Source organism: Elephantulus edwardii, unplaced genomic scaffold (genome assembly GCF_000299155.1).
Source record: "Elephantulus edwardii isolate Elephantulus edwardi_28Jun2011 unplaced genomic scaffold, EleEdw1.0 scaffold00189, whole genome shotgun sequence".
Lineage (NCBI taxonomy): Eukaryota > Metazoa > Chordata > Mammalia > Macroscelidea > Macroscelididae > Elephantulus > Elephantulus edwardii.
The window spans coordinates 4,485,963-4,509,477 of NW_006399939.1; the positions used below are offsets into that span (position 1 = coordinate 4,485,963).

The following is a 23,515-nucleotide window of genomic DNA, read 5'->3' on the forward strand; positions in this document are numbered from 1 at the left end:
AAAAAAGAAGTTTGCATGAGTGTGAGAATAAAATGTGACACAGACGTGAAAAAAAGATGCTGTTAGAAAAACCAGCACTTGTAGACTTGCTCTGCACAATCTATCCATTTGTAGAAAGCACGGTTTTGGGGGTGTGAGATAATGCAAAGCACAATAAACCGCGGTGCGCAAGCGCTCAGACACTTGGTGTCGCGTCAGACCCCGCCCACTGCCTCACCTGCACCTGCAGGTAGTCCCAAGTTTGCTGCAGGCCCCGCCCACCCGCCTCACCTGCGCCTGCAGGTAGTCCCAAGTTTGCTGCAGGCCCCGCCCACCCGCCTCACCTGCGCCTGCACGTAGTCCCAGGTCTGCTGTACATTGCCCTCCTCGCTGCTGTTGCTGTAGTTCCTGATGAGCTTGAGGACGATGTTACCCATCTCCTCCTTCACCTGCAGAGGGAAGGCAAGAACCCAGTCAGGTTGCCTGGAACGCACGCCCCCCTCTGGAACCGACTGGGAGGACACGGTCAAGGTCACGGCTCTAGTGTGTTGATTTCAGGTTCACTTGTGGGAAAGCCAGCCCCGCGCAGTCCAGTGCTGCCCCCTACCGTCTGCCCTGCTCTCTGCAGCCCTTTGACCTTGATCGTTTTACTGCCCTGGCTCATGTTCCCTTGTGACCTCCCCCGCCCTCAGCGACCCCTCAGTGTTGTCTCACACCTCCCTGCCTGCAGCAGTGACACTGGTTTCCTTGCTGCCTTCACAGTGCGAGCCCTGGTTTACAAATAAGGCAGGTGTGGAGTTTGTGTTATGCAAAAGGACGCTTTGACAGCAGCTTTTCAGGAACAAGTCGGCTGTGCAGTGAGGCAAATCCGAAACCACCGGTGCATGCTAAGGTCGGGCCTCTCCACCCTAGACCACCTAGCCCAGACACGAGTGGGTGCTGCCACCTTGTGCCAGCTTTACCCTGGCTCCACATGGCCTCTCCCCTGGACCTTGTCCTCTCCAGCAGTAGCTGCAAAAGCAGCCTTCGTGCTGAGGAGATCTGGGGTCCCTGGGGGTCAGCACACTTCTGCCCCTGGGTTTCTGGGGAGGAGGAGCTGGAGCAGATGGACAGGTGCTTCCGGGCTGAGGGTTCGGTGGCTGCTCAAGAAGCCTCATGCATGCTGAGTCCCACACACACATTCCCACCCCCGTGTCTCCACAGACAGCCAGCGCCCCTTCTGTGTGTCTCAGAAAACCCACATCCTGCAGACAGAACCAAGGTCCTGGCTCCTCACACCACTCCTTTAACTACCCCAGGAAATCAGTCACCCGGTGTCCATGTTCCACGTGCCTCCCTCTAAACAAGGCTCCCGGTATGATTCTTCCCCCAGCCCCACTGAGTACCCCAGAACAAGCTAATCTACCTGGGAAGCCGTGCACTCAGGGCGCCCCTTAGAAGCAAAGAGGGGAGACACTGTCTCGTGCCCTGAGCGTGTGCTCAGGAGAGGTCAGTCTCTGAGAAAAGGACATCATGCTTGGCAAAGTAAATGGTCAGCAGAGGACAGGAAGCCCCTCAGTGAGGGGGGCGGACAGTGCCTGCAGCTACAGGTTTAAGTGTGGTGAGGATGAGGATGGTGCGGGATCAGGAGGCGTCTGTCCTTCTGTCCTGTGGTACATGGATGGGGTCGTTATGAGTGGGGACACTATCACTGTCCTGAGTTGCTTACAAGAAAGCTTAGTAAATTGTGATTAGGTTTCGTCAGATTGACTCGAACTCACAGCAATACTGTGAACAACAGACAGAAATTTTAACCCTATCCTGTGCCTTCTTCATGATGCAATCACTGTGTCAATCCACCTCACTGAGGGTCTTCCTCCTTTCCTCTGACCCCCCACTGTTCCCAGCGTGGTGCATTTTTCAAATCAGATCTGACTGGTACAGGAGAAGATTGTCCCTCCTTTCCCAGCAGAGCATCTGGTGGATTCGAACTGTGCGCCTCTGGGATTGTAGGTGTAGCTCCTTGCCACTAGGCCACCAGAGCTCCTTGCCACTAGGCCACCAGAGCTCCCCTTGTTTTTAATTTTATATTGGCTTGCTTAGGGAGCGCTGATGGCCTAGTGGCAAGAAGCTGCGCTGCAGTCCCAAAGGCACACGGTTCGAGGCCACCAGCTGCTTTGTGGATGGGCAGTCTCCTCCCATGTGATTAACTGCCTCTGAAAACCCACGAGAGTGTCAGCTATGGGTCTGTTCCAACTCTTCGGTAAAAAAAAAACAACAATAGTTGGTTTGCTTACAAAATTGGTATACATTGTGTTTCACACAATCATTCCCGTGTGTTATGGTTTATAAAATTAATCATCATTGGACCACACCCCTCATACTGTCTTTTCAGGTCCCCTCCAGATCCTTCCCATTTCCTTTACTCCCTCCCATCAACCAACAAACTGTACAATCCTATGATTCTGCCCCTACCCAGCGTTATCCTTCTGTTCCCACCTCTTATCCCCTTTGGTTTCCATACATGTTTTAGTTATCCTTATATTTTTATAATAAAGTCTCATGTAGTATTTGTCCTTTTAAAAAAAGATGATAAAGCTTTGCCTCACACACTTTGGGCATGTTCCTCCTAGGAGGGGCTATTTCTTGGAGAAGGACATCATGCTCAGAAAGACAATAGGTTGACGAAGGAGAGGAAGACCTTCAATCAGGTGGATTGACATGGTGACTGCTGTAATGGCCTCTAATGTGTCAGGAAGTGTGAGGATGGCACAGGATAGGACAGGGTTCAGAGCTGTTGTTCACTGGGCCGCTCTGAGTCATACTTGACTTGAGGGCACCTAACAACAACAACAACAATGGGCTGTGCTAAGCATTTAAATGCATTTTTCTCAATTAATCCTCATAGACAATTTGTGACATGGATACTGACTGGGTTCCCTAATTCTAGAGATGCAGGAAAGAGGGCCCAGAGAGGTTAATTAGCTTGTATGAAGTCACACAGCCAACACACAGAGAAATTAAGAGGTGGACCCAGGCTTGTGGGATTCACCTAGAAGTGCCTTGGAAGAAAGGCCTAGTAACCTATTTCAGAAATATCAACCACCAAAACCCCTCTGGAGAGAATTCTGTCTGACGCACGTGGAATGCTTACCATGAGTTAGAATTGACTGGACTAGTTTCATTTCTGTTTGACTGTGGAATGAACATCCAAAAAAAGCTCCATCAGCACTTAAACCACAAGCCCATAACTTGAAGTAGGCAGAGAAGTTTTAGATGGGACCAGAGAAGGTAAATCGTTTGCTCAAGCCAAGTAGCTAGGACTGGAACACTTCAGCACTTCTGGCCCAGTCATCATCTCTATTGCGCCTCTGTTCCCCAGAGAATGCAGGATCCCCAGGGTGTGGAAAGAGGAGGGTCCCCAGAAGCATGTGCATGGAAAGTCACCCATCAGATATCCATGGACACCCACTCAGCGCCCCCACCATCCTCAGGCTGTGTTTATGCTGGAGCAGTTGCCACGGCAGCCCCCACGTCCCCGTTTCCCATGCAGCCCTGCAGTGAAGGTGATGGACGCGAGGGGGTTTCCACCGAGCCCACAGTTTCCACGGAAATGCTGCACCAGCGCCAGCAGCGAGTGTGACGGTGCCAGCCCACAGGGACTGTGTGCTCGTAAGCTCACAGGCAGATTCAGCATGGAGCCTCTGCCCTGGGACCCCACTGCCCAAGAGACCTGAACTGGGAGCCCAGGGAAGTTACCCTGGCAACCTGGCCCCTACTGAGCCAAGAGCGAGCAAACAGGGAGGGGGAGTGGGCAGACGTTCATAATCTCACCACCCTGCAGAGTCCTTGACTCTTAATGCCTGCTCCGTACCTATTCTCCACTCCTTCTTATAAAGTAATCCCTTTCCATGTGCCTGGGGACCCTCCTTCCACCATCTCATTATGTCCTCCCACCATGGTGGGCATAAGACCCAGGTTGACCACTTACCATGCTCCATACCTTGGGCTAAACAAGTGGTTCAGGGGCGGAGAGATGCTCAAGCCAGCTCTCTCTTTCCCCCAAGTGTTGGAGTAAGGTCTGAGTATCCCTATCTGTACCCCGTGATGTATTCAGCTCTGACTTTGTAGTGTGGCTTCTCACAGAGCTGGAGGAGCCTTCTGAACCCAATATCACATTCAAATGCAACCATCCTTCCATATTTTTCCAGGCTCTGCTTAAATGCTCCCCTTGGTGGGGAACTCAGTACTGTACCTCAGGCAAAAATGCATGTTGCGTTTGGAAGGAGAGTGGTCTGTGAAGAAGCAAATGGCTTAAACGGCCCGTCTGAGGAGAGTCATGGATGAGAGCTAGTCTGGGGAACAGAGGCAGCCAGAGCCCTCACTCAGATTTGAGACACTCTAGCCAGCTCACAGTCGGTTTCATTTGGGTCACTGTCATATGTGAGGACAGTCCTGCCTAGGACGAGCTGTTATCATTTTCAGTATCTCGAACAAATACATTGGAATACATTTAAAAACTATTAAGAACTTAAGGAAGGCAGCAGCAAAGCATCAAAGTGAACATAGCATTACTCTTAGTGTGAGAACAGAGGCAACTACACAGTGTAATTATCCAAATGCAGGAATCCTTTCATATTTCCCAAGGCTCTTCTTAAATGGTCCCTGTGACGGGGAACTCATTACAGCGAACACTGAAGTACCATACCGCACCATACCATGTGCCAGGACTGGGGTGGCAATGGGGCTCTTGCAAGAAGCTGAAATTTGGCCCGAGTGACTTTTACTCATTCGTACTATTAGGTCATATCCTCCCTGCTAACCTTTCCCGCCCCTTCTAACTTCCACTCTACCCTCAAGTCCTGGGTGGAACTTTACAGGACAAATTAAATTCTTCTCGCCCAGGACAAACAGCCTTAGCTGCTGGTGACCGGATCTTGTCTCCCTGTGCCCCCTCCGCTCCTGGGTCAATTGCCCAGTCCCCCTGACCACTCCCTAGCAGGGCGTCCAGATTTTTGTTCATGCTGTTTAATGTGCCACAGCCCCCTTAATAGGGAGCTTTGGTGGTTTGGTGGCAAGGAGTTGCACTTTTAACACAAAGGCTGGTGGTTCAAATCCACCAGCTGCTCCATAAGATGGTCAGTCTCCTCCTGTGCAATTTACAGATTCTAAAAACTTCACTGGAGGGTCAGCTGTGAGCAGGTCCTGACTCGCTGGCTCATCACAGCCCCCTTGTTATAAGGCACTGCAAATGCACCAAGATGAACCCCACCTTTCATTCCAGGTGTTGCTACAAGTTTTGCTGGATGCAAGTTCAGCAGATCTGAGACTGTGGAGCCCTCCCAGGAAACGAGGATCCTTTGTAATATGGAGCGTCCAGTACGTCATCCCTTAGCGACCACCAGAGTGTCCCGTAAGCCTAGCGGCCATCCTTAGAGGCAGCGGCCTCAGAATTCAGCAGGTGGTCTTCTCACATCCACTACCCTCCTCCCCAGTAAGCCCTGAGGGAGGGTGTGGGGCGGGTCCTGTGCAAGGCTGCCGAGTACCTGGCTGGGCTTGCAGACTCCCCTCCGTTTCTCTCCATGATCCGTCCTCAGGTAAAGGGCCTGGGCGCCACCTTCTCCCCTCTCACTGTCTCGGCCTCCAGCTGCCTCCTCAGCAGCCAGGAGAAACCCAAGCCAGCAATCACAAAACTTCCAGAGCAGCCTCACACAGAGAGACATTGTTCTCCAGAAACCCGTTTCTCCCCCTGCGCCACCAGGTGGGAGAGGGTGGGGAGGGGGTAGACTGGCCACTCTGTGGGGGATGACCACAGTTCCACTCAAGCCACTGTCCTCCCCACCCACTGGTTCCCACTCAGGCTGAGAGAGCCCCTGCCTATCAAAGCTCTCAGGCCTCCACATCCCTGTTGCTGCACCTCGGTGTGTCCCCAAGCTCCTGGTCGACCACTCAGAGCCTCAGACTAGTGAAGTGGCCTGCCCCAGTGCATGCAGTCCAGTGTATCAGAGGAAACAGGATATGCTCACATCCTATTAACCCCGACCCAAGCTCCACAACCCAAAGGGATGGGGTCAGAATCCCAGAGTGTCAGAGCTGCAAATAGTCCTGAGGTTCAGAGAGGCTGCACAACTTGCCCAAGGCCACACAGCAATCGGTGGCAGAGCCCAACCAAAACACAGAGTCCCTGAATCTCAGCCCTAAACTGTCCCACTGAGTAGAGTCTGAATGACAAGTAGAGAGGAAAGAGTCAGGGGGTTCTTAATGTCACACTCAATCCTGGTTCCCACAGTTCTATTAACACTAACGTGAACAGGGACAAGAAGAGCAGGTGGCTTTTATGGAGTCCTACGTGAGCACTTTGGCAACGGGGCCAATAATAATAAACACATGCAATAACACTGCCAGCATCTGTTCAGCCCCGGCGCTGCACTGGGCACTCTCTGAATACTAGCTCATAACCCTCCCCAGGGTGCCCCGGGGCCCACGTGCTCAGCACTGAGACAGGGTTAGGAAGATGCTGGGCTTCCACCACACCCACAGTGGGGTCAGAGAGCAGCACCCTACAACCATCCCCACTCCTGTTTCCCACTCACTCACACACTCTTTGCCGTCAAGTCGGAAATGACCCACAGCTGACCCTCCAGCAGGTTTTCAGAGGCGATCTTACATCATACTGGCAGAGACCCCCCCATGTTTCTCCTGGGGAGCAGCTGGTGGACTCGAATCGCTTTTGCCTTTGGGTTGGCAGTGCGACTCCTTACCACTCGGCCACCAGGATTCCCTCAAGGGACACACCAAGTGGAGGTAACCAAGTCTGGGTTGGCACCATGGGAGTTGAAACAGGAAGCTCTGGGGGCATAATCCACAAGAAGTCATGCTGCTAACCCCAAAGCCGTGTCTCTGCTGGTTTAAACCCACCAGTGGTTCTTTAGGAGAAAAATAGGCTGTTTCCTCCTGTGCAATTTACAGCCTTACAAAGCCACCTGAGGGTCAGCTCTGCATCAGTTCCAACTGGATGGCAAAAACAGAGTTGCAAACAGTATTTCTGGTTTTCAGTTTGTTGGTATTTTTTTTTAATTTCAGTATCTTAAATAAGGGACAGTGGGCCTCTCCTGTTCCTGAGTGGGGTGGAGAGTCACTTCGCCTTAAGCATTTTGGCCTTTGCCCCTGGTCTCTGAAAGAACCCTTTGAGAAGTTGGGCTGTATTGGCCAAACCGAGGGTCTGTACAATGCGCTGGAACCAGCCTGAGGGCCCACCTGATAACCAATAATAGGTACATGGGTGGGCTGGTAACAGTCCACACAGTGAGGGCCAGTGAAGCTTCCTGAGGAGAAGACGACGAGAAGGACAGCTTCCAGGGAGAGGTCATGCTGTCTGCATCCCAGACTTTTCCAAACCTTCCCCCAAGTACTACTTCACATTATGCCCGGGTTGTACCCTTTACCCTGATAAACCATTCGTATCGTCTGTTCTGTGTGAGGCTCGGTGAATCACAGAACTCAGCAGAAGCAGAGAGTGGAGGAGGGAGATACAGGGTTAGAGAAGAGTTGGAAAGCAGGGACCCACTGGCCCAGGAGGCCTGGAGAGGGAGTCCAGCTCCTTTCGTAAGCCTTTCCCCTTCAGGCTCTAATAAGCCCCACATCCCAGCCGGTCCTCATCTGCAGGAATAAACACCACCACAGGCATGTTTATTCTTCTACCAGGATTTACAATGTGTTGGGAAAGGAAAAATAAATCATTCATTTCAGCTTAGCCAACAGGGTGGCGCCAGAATTTCCCCAGCATAGCTAGGAAATGTCCTTCTGCCTTTCAGAAAAGCAGAGGGGCCAAGGGGAGGTGGACCTAGTGGGGGCTGAGGGGCAGAGTCTCAGGTGAAGCAGGGGGCAGTGGCGTATTATGACAAAGGCTGGACAGTTGGGAGACCAGCTCCAGGTGCTGTGGGCCCCTCTCTGAAGCCTGCAGAGACCTTACTAATCCACCAGGAGGCAGTGTGACGCAGAGGGACGCCATGGGCCTCGGGTCAGAGGGGCCTGGATGGAAATCTCCGCTGTGACACACCCCTGCTTTGAGTTCTCTGCCAAAGTCACTTTGCTCAGCTGAGCCTGTTTCCTAAACTGGAAAATGGTTATGAATATGAAATGTGGGTCAAGTTCAGCTCCTGTCACGGGGTTGGCACCAAAAAGGGGGTTTGTTATTAAAGCGGTGAAACACATGAAGAGTGACAGGGTGGACAGCGCCAGACTCTCAGAAATGACCAGCTTCTCAGTCAAAAGGACCAACTTGCTAAGCCTGGCTTATACGGACCCTGATCATAATATCTTTCAGAAACTGGGCCCCAGAGAAGTCCCAGAGGCCACAGCACAAATGTGAAGAACTAGCGCACATCTCTTTCATCTAGACAAGTAGCTTCCTTCCCCTAATCACGGGCGTCCGACTTAGTAAAGCTGCCATTTGTCTATGGAACTCTTGCTTTCTCCTTTTGCCCTGGCTGCCAGGAAGCTCAGCATTTATATTAACCGTCAGTTTCTATATTGTCTCCTGGCCTTTCCCTGCTGCAGTATGGGTTTCTCATCTCTCGCACTGTGATTTTATTTACTTGAGCCCTATCTTGAAAGCCAGTTCCATTTCTCTCAGGAAGCAGGCCAGACATAGATAATAAATAAGGAAAGCAGACTCTGGCCGAAATGACCACAATGAAAATTTCACCGCCATAATTTCAGAAGTGAGGCTGCCCGGGCTCAAATGGTGGTTCTGCCACATATCAGCTGTGTGTCCTTGGGTAAGTCGCTTAACTTCTCTGTGCCTCAGAGTACAAATCTGGAAATGAGGAAATGCACAGTACTGACCTAATCAGACTGCTGATCCATTGCAGAAAGACAGACAATCTCGTCAAGTAAAGATTCACAATCCCAGAAACCTGATGGAGGGTTCCGAGGAGTCAGAACTGACTTGATGGCAGTGGATCTGGTTTCAAGTAGCTTGAAAGTGGTGGTGCCGTGTGTTACAGCTAACTGAAACTCCAGGGGTTTGACTCTTACCAGCGGCTCCACGAAGAGAAATGGACTGCCTTCTCCCGTACGATTTACAGCTTCAGAAATGCGATGGAGGGCCACCATGGGTCAGAATGGACACAGCCCTGGGTCTGGTTTAGGTAAGCTGGCTTGAAGGAGCCCTAGTGGCACTATGCTTAAAACATTCCATTGCCAATTGAAAGGTTGATGATTCAGAACCACCAGCTGCACCACAGGAGAAAGAAGTTTTCTACAGCAATTCACATTCAGCTCACTGCCAGCAAGTTGGATCCACACACAGCTCTTCAGAGACTGTAAAGCACGTAGGAGGAGATGCACATCTTTCTCCCATGGAGCAGCTGGAGGATTCGATCTGCTCACCTTTAAGCTGACAGTGCAGCTCCAGACCCACTCGGGCACCAGAGCTTCCTTCTACAAAGGTCATTGTTATTGTTGTTAGTGCCGTTAAGTATGACTCACAGCGACCCTGTGAACAACAGCTGTGGACTCTGTCCTGTCCTGAGCCATCCCCACCATCTCTGACATGCTTGTTTCCACTGCGGCAGACACTGTATCAAACCAGCCGGTTGAGGGGCTTCCTCTCTCTAGCTGACCTTCCGCCCTCCTGAGCGTGATGTTCCTCTCTAGTGAACAGCCTCTCCTAAAAACATCCCCAAAGTAGGTGAGGCAAGATGCTGTTATGTTTGCCTCTGAGGATCTACAAAGATAACAGCCTTTCTAGGTTACGGAGAAGGAGACCAGGAAAAGGTGACTCTTCTGATCTGTTCCCAGCCTTGCACTGACCATGTCCTGGATGACCTCCTGACCTCTGTCTGTGACAACCAGCCAGAAATCCATGGAAACTACCACATAAATGGATGGGGGGAAGGCATTTTATTCTCATGAAAAGGCATTCATTCAATTATTTCTGTACATCATAAAGAAGGTGCCTTCACTTGCGAGAGAATAATAAACCTAGAAATTTCTACAGACTTAGAACTTATACAGAGATTCCATCTTTTCTACCTCATATTTCTTACCAACCTAATGGTTTTATTATGCTTTTTAACTGCAACAGCACAGATAGAATTATGGCTTTTATGTTCTCAGATCTCTAGTAAAAGAAGGGGGAAAGAAACAGTTCTTTGAAGAAAGATTAAAGTTAAAGGTTCTTTTCCCCAAAGCTTTCTTGAGGTTTAGGGTTCTCATCGATGAAAAGTAGAAGAGAGGTATTTTGTAGCCTGTATAAGCAGCAGCCAGCCTTAACATAACCTTTTCTGTTGTTAGAAAAAGGAATGCAGGTACGTTCTTGTGAGACTTTTCCTTAATCAGGGGGACCAAGGGAGCTCAGGGGCAGTGCACAGTCGTGGGGGCCCTGGGCTGTGAACCCAAAGGCGGTGCTGTCCTGGCTGCTTACATCCAAAGATGTGCAGTCTCCTCCTGCGCATTTTACAGCTTCCAGAAAACACCACCGGAGGGTCAGCTGCGAGTCGATTCTGACTCAGCAGCTGAGAGTTTTCCTAAACCAAGATGGCATGAAATGAAGAAGCAGTTGCCACTAGTTTGTATGGGAGGAATTTTGAGCATTTCCAGATCCTCCAAAATGTTGTTGTTGTTGTTGTTATGTGCCGTCGAGTCACTTGCGACTCATAGCGACCCTATGTACAACAGCCCTAAACTCCGCTCTGTCCTGTGCCAATCGCACTGTCTCTGACACTCCCATCCCGATTACTCCAGTCACTGAATCAATCCACCTCATAGAGCGTCTTCCCCTCCTGCGCCATCCCTCCACCCTACCAAGCATGATGTCCCTCTCCAAGGACTGGTCTCTCCTCACAACATGCCCAAAGTACGTTAGACGGAGCCTCAGAATCCTTGCCTCCAAGGAGCCACCCGGTTTAACCCTTTCCAGGACAAATCTGTTTGTTTTCCTAGCAGTCCATGGTATTCTCAGTACTCTTCTCCAGCACCACAGCTCAAAGGCATCAATTCTCCTTCTATCCTCCTTGGTCATTGTCCAACTCTGATGCATAACAAGTGATTGCGAAGACCATGGCCTGTATCAGACGCACCTTAGTCTCCAGAGAGACACCATTGCTCTTCAGTACTTTGGAGAGGTCCCTAACAGCAGACTTTCCCATGGCAATGCGCCTTTTAATTTTCTGGCTGCTGGTGCCAAGACTGTTGACTACAGAGCCAAGCAAACTAAAGTCCTCCAAAATAGGTACCTAATTAAACCAAATTGCACATAAGCCCTAAAATACCGGAAGTGGGGTGCTCCCATTCCCATTCACTCATTCTCACTGCCATCGGCTGGTGCAGACTTAGAACTTCCGCCCCTGGGTTTTGATGGCTAAACCCCAATGGGAGGAGACTACTGTTCTCTCTCGGTGCTGCCGGTGGCTTCGAACCATCAGAGGAGCAAAGGTTGGGTTAGCAGCACAATTCCCTACAGACCACGCCACCAGAGCTACCTTCATGTTCACGGACCAAAGCGGTGGCTAAAGGCTGAGGGCTGCTCCCAGGGACAGAGCTTTGCGATGCTCTTAATGCGTTGAACACTAAAGCTACATTTATGTTTTTGTGAAAGCAAATATTCTACTTGGATTTCTCTTAGATAGTGAAAACAGGTACTAAAGCAATACTTTAATGCAATCAAAGCAATAGAAAGAGAACTTCTGAAAAACAGGATACTTGTAGCGGCTTTTAGTTTCAAGTAACAAAATTACCAGAGAACAGAATGAGAACCTGGTACCTGCAATTACTTAAGGTATTATGATCATTTGCAAGTAAAGATTCATTGTAATGTAACCAAGCCAAATCCCCTCTGGGAGGAACAATTCTGTTTTGACCCTGTGGGGTCCAGAGATCAGAAGGAACTGGATAGTGGGAAGAATGTTCTGGTTTTTATTTTTTTTTTAAACGGTCATGATAAGAACAACAAATCTGTACTGTATGCTTACTGGGCCACACACTAGACTAAGTGCTTCTCTAAGCTGGTCAGACTACACGGTCACAGCAATCCTGAGAGTTCACGGATATTGCTGTACCCATTTTATAGATGGTGAAACTGAGGAATAGAGAAGTAAGCAACGTGTTCAAAGCCCCACAGCTAGAAAGTGGTGAGAGCCGGTTGGAATCCAAGCCCACATGTACTGCCTTCTCTGACGTTCCCCTTGTGATCGCAGAAGCAGGTCTGTCTAGGAAGCTGCCCGGACACCCACCTGTGACTTCTCGACTCTCCCTCCTCACGCCAGAGTCTCTGGAGAGGGTACTCACCTCACCCATTTTGAAGTAGAAGAAGGTCCCAGCAGCCACCTGGGCGATGAGGATCAGGAGGAGGAAGGTAAAGTACTGGGGACACAGAGAGGGTGGACAGTCAGCTGTGGGCTCCTCAGCTGGGCGTAACCCCTGCTCCCCTCCGGAGGTGACCTCCCCACAGTCCAGCCAGGGTGGGGCAGGGTCTGCACTCACCAGCCCCAGAAGACAGCGGACCTCGTTGACAGCCCCGAGACAGCCCAGGAAGCCCATGAGCATGGTGAAGGTGCCCACGCTGATGAAGACGTAAGCCCACACCTTGAGCGAGCTGGATGAGGTCTCTGGAAGGGAAAGAGAGGGGTGTTTGCAGGGACCCCCGCCACGGCTACCTCTTTAAGTCCAGAATCAGAGGTGGGGGCCCATGCTTCAGGACTGTTCCCCAAGTCTCTCCGTGGAGTGGGAGTGTGAGGGCCAACTGTGCTTCCCTGCTGCCACCCCACAAGGATCCTGCACCCTCACTCCTTTAGAAGAGGCCCTCCATGCCATCCTGTCTTGACCACCTCCTCACCCGGCCTTTGCTTATTTCACCGCTTTAGAACTCAATGGGAGGAGCTCTGGTGGTGTAATCCTTAAGAGTTGTACTGTATTCACACAATGGAATACTACACTGCATTGAAAAACAAGGACCTCATGCGATATTATTCAAAATGGGTGACCTTGGAGGACTTTATGCTGAGTGAAATATCTCAGTCACAAAAGGACAAATACTGCATAGTGCCACTGTTGTAGAATGGGACTGACATCAGTGTTGGGGTCAGACTGAGAAAAACTGGATATATTATTATGTAAACTGCATTGAAACAGATGAGGAAGAGAACAGTTTAAAAGTGATATATGATTGGGTATTATGGTTATCACAAGAGTCCAGAAATGAAGGTTGCATAGAGGAGTGTACTCGGGGTGGTGGGTGGGGGGATTCTATTGTTGTTATGTGCCGTCACGTCACTTGCGACTCATAGCGACCCTACATACAGCAGCCCAAAACCCTGCTCTATCTTGTGCCAATCGCACTGTCTCTGACACACCCATCCCGATTAACCCAGTCACTGAATCAATGTACCTCATAGAGGGTCTTCCCCTCCTGCGCTGTCCCTCTACCCTCCCAAGCATGATGTCCTTCTCCAAGGACCGGTCCCTCCTTACAACATGTCCAAAGTATGCCAGACGAAGCCCCAGAATCCTTTCCTCCAAGAAGCAGCCCAGTTTAACCCTCTCTAGGATGAATCTGTTTCCTTGGCAGTCCTTGGTACATTCAATACTCTTCTCCAGCACCATAGTTCAAAGGCATCAATTCTCCTTCTGTCCTTCCTAGTCATTGTCCAACTCTCTGATGCATAACAAGTGATTGCAAAGACCATGACCTATAGCAGATGCACCTTAGTCTCCAGAGTGACACCATTGCTCTTCAGTACTTTGGAGAGGTCCCTAACAGCCAACTTTCCATCGCAATATATTTTTTTATTTCCTGGCTGCTGGTGCCAAGAGTGCTGACCATGGAGCCAACCAGACTAAAGTTGTTAACAATCTCAATGTCTTCACCATCCATTCTGATGCTGCCAATTGGTCCAAGGGTGAGAATCTTTGTCTTCTTGACATTGAGCCTCAATTCATATTGGAGGCTGCAGTCCTTTACCCTCTGCAGTAAGCACTTCAGGCCCTCCCCAGTTTCAGCAAGCAGGGTTGTGTCATCTGCATAACACAGATTGTTAATAGATCTTCCACCAATCCTGAGGCCACACTTCTCCCCATAGAGTACAGCCTCTCAGATAATCTGTTCTGCATACAGTTTGAAAAGGTATGGAGACAGGACACATCCCGGCCATACACCTTCCCCAATTTTGAACCATGCAATGCTTCCTTGCTCTATTCTGACAAACGCCTCTTGGTCCAAGTATAGGTTTCACATTAGCATGATCAAGTGTTCTGGGATTCCCATTCTTCTCAGAGTAAGCCACAGTTTGTTATGATCCACACAGTTACATGCTTTTGCATAATCAATGAAACACAGATAAACATTCCTCTGATATTCCCTGCTTTCAGCTAAGATCCATCCAACAGTAGCTACAATATCCCTAGCACCATGACCCCTTCTAAACACTGCCTGGACTTCTGGCAGTTTTCTGCTGATGTGCTGCTCCAGTCGTTTTTGGATAATCTTCAGTAGAATCTTGCTTGCATGTGAAATCAATGACACTGTTCTGTAGTTTCCACACTCAGTTGGGTCACCCTTCTTTGGAATGGGAACAAATATAGATCTCTTCCAGTCAGTTGGCCAAGCGGTTGTTCTCCAGATTTCTTGGCACAACCTGGTGAGCATGTCCAGGGCAGCATCTGTTAGCTGAAATACGTCAATTGGTTTACCATCTATGAAATAATTTTTCTTTTACTTTTCAAAGAGAAGAGTGAACTGGGGGGGAGGAGTAGGCAGGGAGAAAAAAATGCAACAATGAATGAATGGAAATCCCAAATCTGTGTAAACATTCATTAAAATTAATAAAATAATTTTTTTAAGAAAAAAGAGTTGTGCTATGAGCCCAAAGGTGGCGGTTCAGATCCAAAACCCACTCTGTGGAAGAAAGATGCGCACTTTTCCTCTGAGATTTACAGCCCCCGCATCTTGCTGGAGGTCAGCGATGGGCCAGTTCTGACTCCATGGCAACGAGCTTGTCTGTCGGCTTTCTGGACATTCACGGATATTAACCAGCCGGAGCTGGTTCAGATCAACCCAACGGCTCCAAATCACAACGAACAGCAGCTTTTCACCAGTTTAGTCACTTAGTCACTGTGTTGCTCAGGGCCTGGCTCTTCCCCCCAGAATGTGAGCTGCACGAGGCCAGGGACTAGGTTTGCTCTTGACGGGCACCCAACTCTGAAGACAGGGCCAGGCCCACACATCGCTCTGTGAATACGTGCAGGCTGCAAGACAGAAGCCTAGGAAGCCGGAGAGTAGGTTGTATTTGGAGAATGAAAAGGAGATGAGAAAGAACGGAAGGGGGGGGCTGGCTGTGCCCAGAGGCTGCAGCGGAGCCAGCTGCTCCAGTCAAGAACTTGAGCAGAATTTTCTGGAAGCCCAACAGATCATAGCAAGCAAAGGAGCAGGGCATGCTCTGTTGGGCAGGCAGCTGACTTGCCCCGAGGCCACTCTCAAATGTTCTGGGAGTGGCCAGGAAGGATTTTTAAAATTTATTTTTGTTTTCCCTTTTCCCAAAGGTGGAATCAACCATGTAGATTCCAGGGGCCAGCAACCTCAAAGAATCTCCTGGGAGAAGGCCTGGAATCTGCATTGGCCTAGTGATAAGAATTTATGCTGTCGACCTGAAGGCTTGCAGTTCAAATCTACCAGCTGTTCCTCGGGAGAAAGATGGGCAGTCACCCCCCATGCCGTGGCATGCTCTCTGAAAACCCACTAGAAAGCCAGCTAGGAGTTGGTTCTGACTCCATGGTGCATGACAACACAACAACAATATGGGACCTTAGATGTCCTAAGGACTGAGGCACAGCTGGGGTTAACAGTTACCCTTCTTCAGGGAGGACACAGGTCTGGGTGACCAAGACTCCCTGGGGGACCTCCCGGACCCCACCCAGGCCACGTGGGATGTTCCAGTCCTTAGTGAGGGCAGCTACAAAGCTGGAGGGTGGGTGGAGAGGGGTGTGTGTGGCTTAGCAATGCTTCCTGGACACGGACAGACTGTCCTGGAGTGCAGGAAGAGCTGCCCTCCCCCTCAGGGCAAGGGGCAGCACTGCCCCCAGGAAGCCCAGCTGAGGCCTGGCCAGTCTGGAGCCCAGCCGCCCCATTCCCAGGCCCTGGCTCCCAGCAGTTGGTATGAATAGAGAGAGGCTCGCATATTTCATTCTTCTGGAGCTTCCTGGACTTGGGTTCCAGCAGTTCCTCCCAGCCTGGAAATCTGCTGCATGTTGGCCCAGGGAAGGCCCTACTTGCAGGATACCCTGCTCCACCTCCACCATTGCCCTGTGGGGGTGCAAGCCACCCCTGACATGTCTATACGGACCTGAGGCTGAGCCTGTGCAGGGCCCGGCTGGCAAGGCTTGGAGCTCAGGCTGGGCAGGTCCCTGCAGGGCAGAGGCAGCTAAGCTGAGGTTCATTTCAAAATGTTTTCTTGACACACTGCCCTGTCTTCAGCCAGGTTCGCAGACCTACTGTAGATCTAATCTGAGCAGCCTGAACCTGGGAAGGGGAGCATACGTCTCAGGGGTACTCATCCGCCATATGTGGCAGGGAATTCCCTGTCCTCTTGCTCAATCTCATGGGGCCCAGGAGATGGAGGGGAAGTGGCCCCAACTGAAAGGGATCGGGTCCAAGAGCAGTGAGTTTTAGTCGGAGTTCTACTGCCAATATACTCTAACCCCGGGCAAGACTTCATTTAGTCCCCCATTTCTCTCTCTGTAAAATGGGACTAATAATTTCCACTTCCTAGAGATGTTAAAAAGGAATATATTTTACTTAATTTTTCACCAGGAATGATCTAAACTCTTTCTCAAAATAACCTTGTTAGGTGTATTTGAGGTATATTTTATAATGACCCCCTTTTTATGGGCAAGGAAACTGAGGCACAAAGAAGTGAAGTAACTTGCCCGAGGTCATACAGCTAGTTGGCAGCAGAGCCAGGATTTGAACCCTGACTCCAGAGTCAGTGTTCATGCCGTTTCTCATTAAGGCACTAACACGTAGTATACAGAAAAGGTATGTGATATGGGGTTTAGGGGTGTTTGCTTGGGAAGCCACTTACCTGGGTTCAAATCCCAGCAACCCCACCTTCTAGCTCTATGCCTCTGGACAAGTTACCTCACCGCTCTGTGCTCTGATTTCCTCTTCTGTAAAATGGGCATAACAGCACCGAGCCTTCAGGCTTATAATGAGGATTCAGCTAGGTAAAGGCAGAAGCCAGAAGCCATGTCCCTGGGAGCCGTGGGGTTCCTGCTTAGATGCTCACTGGCTGCACGACCTTCAGCAAGTCATTTCTCTCCTTCTTGGACCTCAGTCTACCCAGGCGTGTGTACACGTGGCTGTTAAACAACACACAGGTCTGGTTTGAACCCACCAGTCAGTAGATGGGAGAATGAAGTGGCAGCCTGCTTCTGTTAAGGGTGTACAGCCTTGAGAGCCTTCTGGGGCAGCTCCACTCCGGCCTGTAGAATCAGAATCAACAGCCAACCTTTGGGGGGGTTGGCAGAAAATGGACTAGAAGACGTGTTTCTAAGTCCTGGCTGCCTGAGACGCACTGACAGACATTTTAAAAAGGCCAGTGTACGGACTACACAACCACATAGCTGAAGTCAGGCCCTGCGGCGAAGGACGCAGGGAATCTCTAAGCAGCAGCAGTGCATATGGAGGCTCCGAGGCCTGGCCGGGAACATAGCCTCCGACATGGAAGGGAGGAGGCCAGAGGAAGGGCTAGGGTAGGATGCAGCGCTCAGAAACAGGGTGGATGGGCTGAGCTTGCAGACTTTGCCCTGTGACCCAGGAAGTCAGAGGCTGGGTTTAGTCACAATGGAGCAGTGACTTTCATGTTAGAAGGGCCTGCGGAGGTTGGGCATCCAGTTCTGCCCCTAGAGAGGAGGTGCAAACCACACCCCTCCGGCAGGGGGCAAGGCCAACTGCCCCAGGGCCTTTCGGATGTGGCTGTGGTGGCTCGTCCTGGCTTCGCCCACATGCAGGCCAGGCCTGAGCCTTGGGGGCGGGGTAACAGGTGTGGCCCCCTTCACCACCCATGCCCAGCCTGGTTCCGTTTTATTCAAATCAAGCAGCTGTCATGGGCCTGAATCCAAACCTGCTGTCATGGGCAGCTGCGGCGAAGGGAAGTGAGCCCGGGACACCCTGATGGGGGGGATTGTCATTGTGCTCTTGGAAGGCCCCTCACTTCAGGGAGTTCAGGGAGTCCAGTGTAGCCAGCCTGGCAGGCTGCCTGGAGGAGACTAAGCAGATCCAAAGGGCTCTTATCACCCAGCAGGAACGTCTTGGGCTTCTTTCCTCACTGCTTCCTCTAAAGAGGGAGAGGAGGGGTTCTCTCAGTGTCTCAGTCCACCATGTGCAGCATTTAAGACCAAAGATTTGGGGTTTGAACCCCATATCGACCATTCAAAACTCAGAAGCTGTGTGAACTGCAACAAGTGACTTGACCCCCCGTGAGTGCCATTGGTGAGACCTGGATGCACAGAGCTGTTATGGGGCATTTGGTACATGCTATTGGGTCTGTTGCATCTCATAGTGACCACAGCATGACAGAATGATAGGCCGTCTGCACCTATGCTGTCCTCAAAACAGGCGGTATGTTGAGCCCATCTCTATGATCAAAGAGGCTTGGCACTGTGCCTGCCACAGAGAGCGTGACTCTGTGAGAGTGGCCCTTGGCACCTTTCTTATCTGCGCACCTGCCCGCCCCACCTTGCTGTGGCCTTCAGCCTCATCTCACAGGCCACCTGCCCTCGATAGTCCCGGACCCTTCCACTTCCTGCTGCAGACTGTGGCTCATGTTTTGCTGAGAAAGTAAGAAACTTTTTCAAGCCTGGGGCTGAGAGAAGGGACCTGGATGCGAAAGCTAGTCTCCCTAACCCCCCTGAGTTCTCCACACAACAGCAGCTTTGTACGCAGCGGTGAGAGAATTCCTTCTGGAAAGCCCCGTGGAGGACTAATGGCGCAGTGGTCAGCAGCAGGCCCGGGGTCAATGATGGGGAAACCATGGAGCCCAAGCTCTGCCCAGGGTCGGGGGTGGGGGGGGGCGTGCCTAGTGTCTACCCTCCCCCCTGGAGTGGCAGGGGCCACAGAGGAGTCCTTACGTAGCACTGAGATGAAACTGCTCTTGTCGACCAGGATCCACACCCCGAAGCCCAGGATCACTGCTCCCAAGATCTGGAAGGAGAAGGGGAGTCTAATGAGGAAGCCAAGGAGGGTGGGGTGTGAGGGGTCCCCCAAGCTGGCCACTTTCCCTTTTCCAGGGACTACCATTCCCTTCCAGCCTTTGATGGCCAGGATGACCTCAGGCACAGACCCCAAGCTCCTGCCCAGCCCAGCAAACTGGGCAGCAAGGCCACATGCGGGCCTCATGCTTGTCCACCAACTGCCCATGTGGTCAGGCTGAACCCACTGGCTCTGAGAGGGGCCAGCTCCTGCCCAGGTTGGGGGAGTGTAGCTTAGAGGCTGTGAGCCCCCTCCCCCTCTATGGACTTGAACACGACGTCTACTTTGTCTTTCAGCTCCAAGACTGTCTCCTCTGGGAGCCTTCCCTGACAGCGCCAAGAAAACATGCTGTGTCCAGTCAAGTCGACTCTGACCCCCAGGAACCCTACAGGACAGAATACAACTGCCCCAAAAGGTTTCTAAGGCTTTATGTAGTTATAATGAAGCCCTGGTGGTGCAGTGGTTAAATCATTAGACTGCTAAACAAAAGGTGGGCAGTTCAAACCCCCATCAGCCTCTTTGCAGGAGACAGGGATGGCCGTCTGCTTTTGTAGAGGTTTATAGCGTTAGAAAACCAGCGGTCGATGCCTCTGTCTTACAGAACTGCTGTGACGGGGAATCAACTCATAGCAGCTGGCTTGTCTTTAGGGAAGCAACCTGTGGGCAGAGGACTAGATAGGGAAACGGATGAGGGTGATGGGTGCAGGCACTGGGCTTTCCTGCTGCCTGCCACCCCCAGCCTCCCAGCAGGCCAAGGCCCACAGCCGCAGCTCCCCTCTCATATAATCCCAGCCAGAAGCCGAGTGTCCCACAAAGCTGGGGACATATCTGCCATCAGGGCCAGGGACAGTTTCCTGAGTAAAGGCGGCTTTTACCTGGGGCCTGGCTTGGGCCACTTAGAGTGCTCAGCCCTCCTAGATGCTACTTCCACCCAACCTAGGACATCTTTGCTGACCCCGCCAGTGGGGTGAAGGGCCCAAGGGACATAGGCTTCACCCCCAGCACTCCCCTCAACTGCACACTGATAACCCCTTTGTATATCACTTATTAAGCACCCTTCACCCCTGCTCCCCACAGCTAGACTGCCTTGCACCCAGGCAGGGTCTGAACGCAGTGTCGAAGCCATGATTTCTGCATGAACAGCTACACTGACATCGTCTCTTCTAACCTCTTATTTCCCCCTGCCCTAGGTCAGGTAAAGATACACACCTCGTTCCCACAGGCCTGCCTTCCCGTGTCACCCCGGCTCCAGCACACAGGGAGTTAACACCCTGGTACGAGACCACTGAGGCCCCCTAGAAAGGCCTGGCTCACCTCCAGAGGTGACCTGAGAGACACTTTCTGTTTCTGGCTCCACTGGGCAGCCTGGGAGCCGACAGGAGGGGATGCCAGCCAAACCGTCAGCCCCCTCATTTTCTCCATGAGATGTCACCACCCCCACCCACCTCCTCGCTGAGCCCTCCAGCTCCCACTTTCCAGGGAAAGGGGAGAAGCCAGGCTCCTAGACTGAGGTTTAAGAACCCGCTGGCTAGGCCCCTAGTCCCACGTGCCTCTCTGGCTTCTAACCTCCCAACCTTCCATGATGGAGCGAGGGCCCCCACCTCAGTCCTGGCTGCTGGTCCCTCAAGCCGGGCCTCAGCCCAGAAGCTCAGGCCCTGCCAGGGGGAGTCTGGCTGACTGGGAAGCTGCTTCCCAGAACTTTGGAATGGGCTGTTCCAAAGAGGCCTGACAGCCACACTGGGGAAGCCCAGGCTCAGGCCCTGCTTGGTGTGGGGACCCAGCCTCTGCTCAGGCTGGGGTCCCAGGCCTATCAGGAGAAGGTCAGCCATTGTGAGTCCTCAGCTTGGCCTGTAAGGATCTGTGTGCTGAGTTCAAGGCCAGGGCAGGGAGAGGGTGCGAGGAGGACCCTTTACTTTCCAACCTTTCTCTAATCCTAAGCAATTTATATGTTATCTCCTGAGTGATGCATAAGGGAGTTCTGGTGGCCCAGTGAGTAAGGAGATGCACTGCCAACCGAAAGGTAAATGGTTCAAGCCCACCAGCCACTCTAGGGCAAAAATTGGGCAGTCTCCTCACAGGCTAATTATAGCCTCGGAGAACCTACTGGAGGGTCAGCTGGGTGCTGGTTCTGAGCTGATGGCACACCACAAGAAGAAGCATTCCATGCCTTCTGTAGACTGTTTAGAACAGACGAAAAAACAGAATAAAAGAAAAATTCCCAGGAATCCCAAAATTAACATCCTAGGGAATTCTCCTGTCAAAAAAATTGTCAGGAGTGTGTGTGATTCTTTTTTTTTTTTTAAGGAAAATAAACATCCTACTGAAAACCCTGCATAGGGTAAACTGAGGACACACAGACACTACAGTGGGGGTGCAACAAGAGGTCAGCACCCCAACCTCAGTCAGGGCTGTTAAGACCTCCCTAGGCCCACCCCATCCTCTTTCTCTCCCTCTTCTGCCCCCCTTTTATCTCTGCTTCACACACACACACACACACACACACACACACACACACACAGAGAGAGAAACACACCATCGTCCTGGCAGCCCCAAGGCGGCAGTCTTCAGCGGGTGCCAGGCCAGACAGGAAAACTTAGGCCCCAGGAAAACCAACTCCAGATGTGCTACGCAGCTGACATCTGCACGCCTCCATGGCTTGAGGGACCCAAGTGCGCCCTGCCAGAGTGGGTCTGGGGGAGGCTGAATACCCCCTGAAGAGCTCCCCTCGACCCTAGCTAGTCAGGAGCCTAGCCCCCTTTTGCCCACACTACTGGAACTGAGGAAGAATCCCCACAAAGCGGGGAGGGGTATCATGGGGCAGCTGAGAGTCAGGCCAGTTCATAGGTGGTGGAGGAAGAGGGTACAGGGAATCCAGATGGGAACAGAGAGATTTTAGAAGCAGCTTGGAGATGCCAGGAGGTTCCTTCCCAAAAGTGTCCTGTGGATGCACTGGGGGGGACAATCTGATGGACTCTCCTTTCTCACACCCCTCCAGCCCTGCCCAGCCCAGGCTGTGCAGCTCAGAGGAGGGCAAGGCTGGGGGTGGAACACAGTGCTTTGCCAAGAGCCAGCTGGGAAATTCAGGGATCTCCTAGCTGTGGGTGAGCTATAACACGTAACAACTACAACCTCCACTCAGTCCCAAGGCTGTCCCTAGCCCCACCCAACCACCTGAACCTGAGGCCTGGACATCTGAGGGTCTTGGGCTGAGAAGCCGCTGGCTGGACAGACTACTGGGGGGTCAGGGCAGTGCTGGCCACACTTACAAAGAAGAGCAAGTTGAAGAGGAAGAGGAAGTATTTGGTGATTTTGACACAGGCTGATCCCATCTTGCTGGTCCTGGAGCAATCTGAGGGGAAGAAAATGTAGGTCAGTGTGGCGGTGGGACAGGGCTCGGGAAGGGGGGTACTTATCTGGTGGCCCCAAATCACCTCAGCCCTCCCTCAAGCAACCCTAGAAAATAGGCAAGTGCTAACACAGGGCTTTGAGGCCCAGAGAAGCCAGGTCAGGTGGCCCAGAGTCACACAGGTAGAAGGGAGGTCCTCCCAGGAACCTCTTGATGGGTATGGTCCCAGCTGAGCCACACCGCAGGCAGGGGGCTGGAGGAAAACTGTGCAGAGGACCCTCCCCTCCATGACCCCGGGTCCAAGATGTGCCTCGCTGGGGTCTGGTTCAAGTAAGGGGACAAGGAAGTCAGGGGGTAGTGAGCGATGATGGAGGGAGGCGGAGGTGAAACCCACGGCCTGATCCACAGACTCTCAGACTGTCTCCAGGACTAAGGGGCTGGGGCTGCTGGAGTGAGAGGGACAGCTCTGGTTCCAGGACTAAGAGGCTGGGGCTGCTAGAGTGAGAGGGACAGCTCTGGTTCCAGGACTAAGAGGCTGTGGCTGCTGGAGTGAGAGGGACAGCTCTGGTTTCTCTTGGAAACTAGGCCAAGTGCCCCCCGTCCCCCACCCCCCTCCCCGTCCCTGCCTTCTTATGACATTCAACAGAAAATGAAAAGTACATGTCACCTCACTCTCCTACCTCAGAAACACAAGCTGTCGTTTTAGGAGGTATTCATTTTCTCTCTCTTCCTCTCTCCCTCTCTCCCTCCCTCCCTCTCTCTCTATCTGTGTGTCTCACAACTGCTTTTAAACAAAATTGGCCTCACTAGCGTGTTGTGTCGCCTGCTTTTTCCGTTCTGCTATATATTGGGAGGATCTCTGCATGCTGATGAAGCCCAGGCAGTGCAGTGGTTAATGCTTGGCTGCTAACTGAAGGGTCAGCAGTTTAACACACACACATCAGCTGCTGCGCCGTAGAAAGAGA

At 51.7% G+C, this 23,515-nt stretch overlaps 1 protein-coding gene across 2 annotated transcripts in view; it reads right to left on the reverse strand.

Moving 5' to 3' along the window:
• Positions 1–22,533, reverse strand: part of CD82 (CD82 molecule) — a 26,585-nt gene extending 4,052 nt beyond the window's left edge. The window contains exons 1-5 of one of the 2 annotated variants that reach the window (XM_006896748.1): positions 22,471–22,533; positions 19,084–19,156; positions 12,445–12,569; positions 12,250–12,324; positions 324–428 (exon numbers count right to left, since the gene is read on the reverse strand). In XM_006896748.1, the coding sequence (XP_006896810.1) occupies positions 324–428; positions 12,250–12,324; positions 12,445–12,569; positions 19,084–19,156; positions 22,471–22,533 (441 nt within the window). The remainder of the gene's footprint in view (positions 1–323; positions 429–12,249; positions 12,325–12,444; positions 12,570–19,083; positions 19,157–22,470) is intronic. The other variant, XM_006896749.1, reaches the window with a different exon arrangement.
• Between the last annotated feature and the right edge of the window lie 982 nt (positions 22,534–23,515).